Source organism: Cornus florida, unplaced genomic scaffold (assembly GCF_030987335.1).
Source record: "Cornus florida cultivar Cherokee Brave unplaced genomic scaffold, ASM3098733v1 CherokeeBrave_3.0.0_Hap2_Chr01, whole genome shotgun sequence".
Lineage (NCBI taxonomy): Eukaryota > Viridiplantae > Streptophyta > Magnoliopsida > Cornales > Cornaceae > Cornus > Cornus florida.
Window position 1 is genome coordinate 55,816,909 of NW_026775571.1, and position 5,162 is coordinate 55,822,070.

General features: G+C 33.6%; 1 protein-coding gene across 1 annotated transcript; it reads left to right on the forward strand.

The window, feature by feature from the left end:
• The first annotated feature begins 2,240 nt into the window (after positions 1–2,240).
• On the forward strand, positions 2,241–3,958 carry LOC132298070 (GPI-anchored protein LLG3-like). The gene is made up of 3 exons (XM_059794956.1): positions 2,241–2,370; positions 2,471–2,527; positions 3,498–3,958. The coding sequence occupies exons 1-3, from the start codon at positions 2,295–2,297 to the stop codon at positions 3,863–3,865; spliced, it is 501 nt and encodes a 166-aa protein (XP_059650939.1). The 5' UTR covers positions 2,241–2,294; the 3' UTR covers positions 3,866–3,958.
• Positions 3,959–5,162: the final 1,204 nt, after the last annotated feature.

Genomic DNA, 5,162 nt, shown 5'->3' on the forward strand with positions numbered 1-5,162 from the left:
TACATTTAACACCTCCTGAGATAACTAAGCAGAAAATCTTTCAACGACTACATAGGCACAAGTCACTTGAATCATAAGGAGGCGTACTATCAAGTACTCAGGATACAAATCCCCAAAACATAATTCAATGATCAAATGATCGAACCATTAGACTTCATTGTACATGTAAACCTGCCTATCATCCGAGACAAACTACTTGCATCCATAAAACACTATTGTCTCCAAATAAAAATCTCTTTCAGACCAAATCCACATTGTCACACTTATATAATTCACCACACCACGCTCTCACTATCATTAATCAGTCAAAATAATCATTGACCTTTGACCTATCATCGTGTTAAAGAGGGACTGATTTAGGAGAAATGATTGGCCAGACCATTCTCGTCATCAATCCGATCTCATCACCAACGTCGTTCTCGTCCTCAGGTCCAAACTTCAAACATAGTATCACACACATTCCATAAGACAACCATAAAACTCATTCATCATCCATTCGCCGTTCTATAAGACCTCGACAGCTATACAGTCGTACGCACTGCTCTAAGAATCCCAACATTACCTTAATCATACCACTTGTAACAAGCTAAAAGCATGGCAATACTGAATGCCACAACTAATGACCAAGCTTAAAGCTTTTCGGTCCATCCCTAACAACCCATAATAGAGAAAAACTCCATGATATCATTCAATTCAATTACTGTTATTTTCTCTTCTCATTATATATGAAAAATCATTTCACTTTGAGTTAGATACACCATATATATATAGGGGTGGGCAAAAAAATTAACCAAATATCAACCCGAAAAACCAAACTGGACCAGACCGAATCCGGAAGCCTGGCCAATTCCATAACGGTTCGATCCGGTCACGATTTTAAAATAATGGAACCGTGAAGTTTTTGTTTGGTCCCGGATTAGGGTCCTACAGGACCGGACCAGACTGAACCGGCCCAAACCGAACCATTATAATATATATACAAATATATGTTATATTGTGTATATATATATAGAGAGAGAGTTATACCTATATATTACTCTTAACTTTGGAAGGAATTTCGGCACAATGATTAGACGGAAGCTAACATTCATCATTATTTGATTTATTTATTTATTTATTTGCTTTTGCTTTTTCTAATGTTTTGATTTTTGGGTGCGTGCCAACATTTCTCCACTATCTCATTGTTTTTCTTTACTCACCTGCCTCATTCACTTCTTAGTTCTCATCGCTGTGGGATCCAGTAGTTAATCAATCTTTCTCAAGCAACCTTCGAATTTCGGTTATCGCCGTCCATCTTTTATCGTTGCCATCGGTGACATGCATCGTCTTTCTCACTCTCTCCCCTTCTCTCTCACTTCTAGTTCACAAATCTCTAAGTCTCACGGCGTGTTTGCACCTCAAGCACAACCAATTAACAACCACAACGAATCAAGTTTTTTAGTTTTCAACCACAAATTTGTCATCCTTTTCAGTTTCAGTAAGATTCAATCTTATTTTAATTTCTAGAGATTAGCTTTTGGGTCTATTTCACCCACTTTCCCGTCTCTTTTTCTCTCTCTATTTTAATCTTGGATTTGGGAATGTGAATGCTTTTATTGATATTTTGTTATATATACAATTCAAGAGAAAATAAAAAAGGGAAATAAAATTCAACTAAAACCGTGGAACTGAACCGAACCATGCAAATATTTTTTTCACGGTTTGGACTGGTTTGGTTCCATAGCTCAAATGGTTTGGTTTGGTTTCAGATTTTCTCCAACCGCAGGGAGCGATTTGGTTTCAAAAATCTTCAAAACCAGACCTAACTAGACCGTGTGCCCTGGAATATATCATACTCTTCAGCATTAAACCTAAAACCACCATGCAATTTCTTCTTGCACTACCGTAAAACATTATGTAATATCTGATATGATCACATGTATAAATGACGAGTGCGGTTAGAATTGGATTGTTAAAATTATTTATCCTACCGACAAACACAACCGTATATACTGAGTATATATATATATATATATCTATATATGAATTGTAGCATGTAGGTAGGTATTAACTGATTGCTGAAAGGTTGGGCACTTTCAAACCATAGCCGCCCGTATATTTCTGCAACTCTTTCTCCGTATCTCCCTTATTTCTCTCTCTCTCTCTCTCTCTCTACATTTTTTTCTCTCTAGCTTCTTCATTGTTATTAGTTAATAAATGAATAATAAAAGAAAGAGGGGTCTTAATTTCCAACTTTCAGAAGGTACCATACCATTTTGGTCGATCGAAGACGGTCGATCTTCTTTCAAAACAAAATGGTGTTCAATGCATGCTTATCTTTGACCCTTTTCTTCCTTCTGACTGGCTTGGCCTCATCAACCTTCATTTCATGTAATTTAAATTCATCTATATATATATATATATGTGCATTGCGTATGAATCAACGACTTGTTACTTTGTTTCATTTGATGAATTTTATGTATACGTGCAGATGCAATCTTGGGGTCTCATGGATCCACGAGCCGTACCCTTCTTCAGGCCAAAGCAGGTTCAAATATCTCTCTCTTCAGTTTTCTCTTCTTTTTTTCTTTTTTTATTTATTTTTTTTCAGTTTGGTTCCCTAGAAAACATAGGAAAATAACCAAACAGAAATGCTGCAGTCCATTTGATCATTAAACGGGAGCTGCAACAAATCTTATTTTTGCCTTGAGATGAACCCTTTTCCTCAAAAGTAAATAATGCTTCAATTAACAGAAAGCAAAACAATGTCTGGGACTTCGATTTCTATTTGACTTATTATTATTGTCTTTGGATGATCTATCCATCTAATATTCACAACTTCAAAAGTTCAAAACTCAAAAAATCAAAATTATTTTTAGGAATTCTAAAGCACATATTTGATTTCTAGGCCTTTCATAATTCATTACTGCTCCGTTTGCTTGAGGTAAAATATTTTAATAGAAAAATATTTTTCTTTTTTGAGGTTAAGGTTAAGTCAATCAAGCGAGGGGTGTAAAATAACTTGTCCGAAAATTAATGTGTTAGTTATTATTGTTAAATTTTATTTTTTTTTTTCGTTATAAATATTTTACGATAACTAAACACAAATTAATAAAAATATACTTTTTGAAAAATATTTGGAGACTACATGTTGGGGCAATTGAGTTTTTAATATTTTACGGCTAGTATGTTGAAGCATAACTTTTTAATTTTTTATCATTACATGTCAAAAAGAAAGAAATGGAAATGAAAATATCATGAATACCAAAATTTCACTCTATTTGTATCAATTGCAATATCATTGCTCAAGAACAAATACCAAGATAATAGAAATTTAAAATATATATTTATTTTTTTGTGGGTGTGTTTGTGTGTGTGTGTGTGTGTGTGTGTGTGTGTGTGTATATATATATATATATATTAGGTTATTCTAAACAGTGGCTGAAAAATTCATTGCAGCTATTAGAGGGTTGAGTCCTGCAATGATCATTTGTATGTATGTCTTGAAATTTTTGCAGCTTGCTCTGTAGACTTTGAGATTCAGAACTACACAATCATCACAAGCCAGTGCAAAGGACCCCCATACTCACCCAAACCTTGCTGCGAGGGCTTCAAACAATTCGCTTGCCCTTTTACTGACCAGATCAATGACGGAAAGAGCAATTGTGCTTCCACCATGTTCAGCTATATACATGTTTATGGGAGGTACCCGCCAGGCCTGTTTGCCAGTCTCTGCAAGGAAGGTATGGAAGGTCTTAGTTGTAAAGACACCGGGAACGCATCCACCAAAAATTCTGACAAGAAGAGTGGTCATCATGCTCTGTTAGATTGTACTCAGTTCCCCGAGATTTGCGACATTTATAGAAACATGATACCAGAGGAGTAATTATGTTTTCTATTCTCTATATATATTTGGTTTTACACTCAAATTTACAAATGTGTATTTGGTTACCATCGAAAGTATAATAAATATGGTTAAGCTCCAAGTGTGCTTTATATTTTTGGGCTTTTGTGGCTGTTGGTTGCATCAAAAATATTCTTTCAATTTTCAAGGATGATTGAGGGGCAATTATATGTAATTTAGTATGAATGTTAAGTCACATATATAGTTGAATTCATTGAATAGCTATTTGATAGAACAGTTATGCATTGATAGAAGAGGAGGTGCAGAAGTTTTCACCAGTGAAGCTAAAAGAGAAAATTGGTGAAGCACGTAGACTTTTTGTTTCTCTGAAGTCTCTGTGCATTAGATTTGGAAATGTGAAAAAAAGTTAGCTTAAATATCTAAACTAATAGATTTCAGGTTCAATCCCAAAATAGAAATTTCATATGGTCAAAGGTTATGTAGCTTTTGAATTATTAACAAGAAACAACGGTAACTTTCATACGCATTTAAAAAAAAACAAAAACAAAAAAAAGTAACTTTAAATCCACAAAGTTGAACAACAATTACAAAGCAATCTTAATTATTATTAATAAAAAGTTAAATTATGCTCTTTCATACATGCATATTTATAATTAAAAAAAAAAAAAAAAATTAAAACTATAAGGAAACCTATCAGTGAAAAGAACATAATGCTAGAAATAAGTTTGAAAATAAATTCTCTCTAAAACTTCTGTAAAATAAAAAATAAAAATAAAAAAGAAATATAAACATTAAAAATTACTATATTTAAAATTCAGAGCATTCGGACTCTGTTTAGGCTACGAACAAAATCTTGAAATACTCAAGATGCCTCCAATAAACAAAAAAACCCGATTTCAAAGTCTAAACAGATGTTTTTAGCCAAAAAATGACATGGCCCAAAGATATCTAGTGGGTTTTTCTCCATGGGTCATTTCCACCTAAAAAAAAAAACACTTTTTTGGTAAAAAATAAACTAGTTCAACTAACTGAAATTCTATCCTACATCAGTCCCCTCCAATTCAAAAAAATAAAAAACTCATCCTCGAATTTGACTGTGAATAACGTCCAGTGTTGTTTGCCACAACAACATTATGTTCATTGTCGTGAGACCCTCCAAAACACGACACGAAAATATCTTCATTGACACTTTCTGGAATAAAAGCTTCTTCACATACAATCTGCTTACATTATAATTCTTCGCCAATTTGATGCCCGAACTCTTTCATTCCATCTTTGACATGCAATTTGGATATTTTGTTAGCCCATCATCAATTAA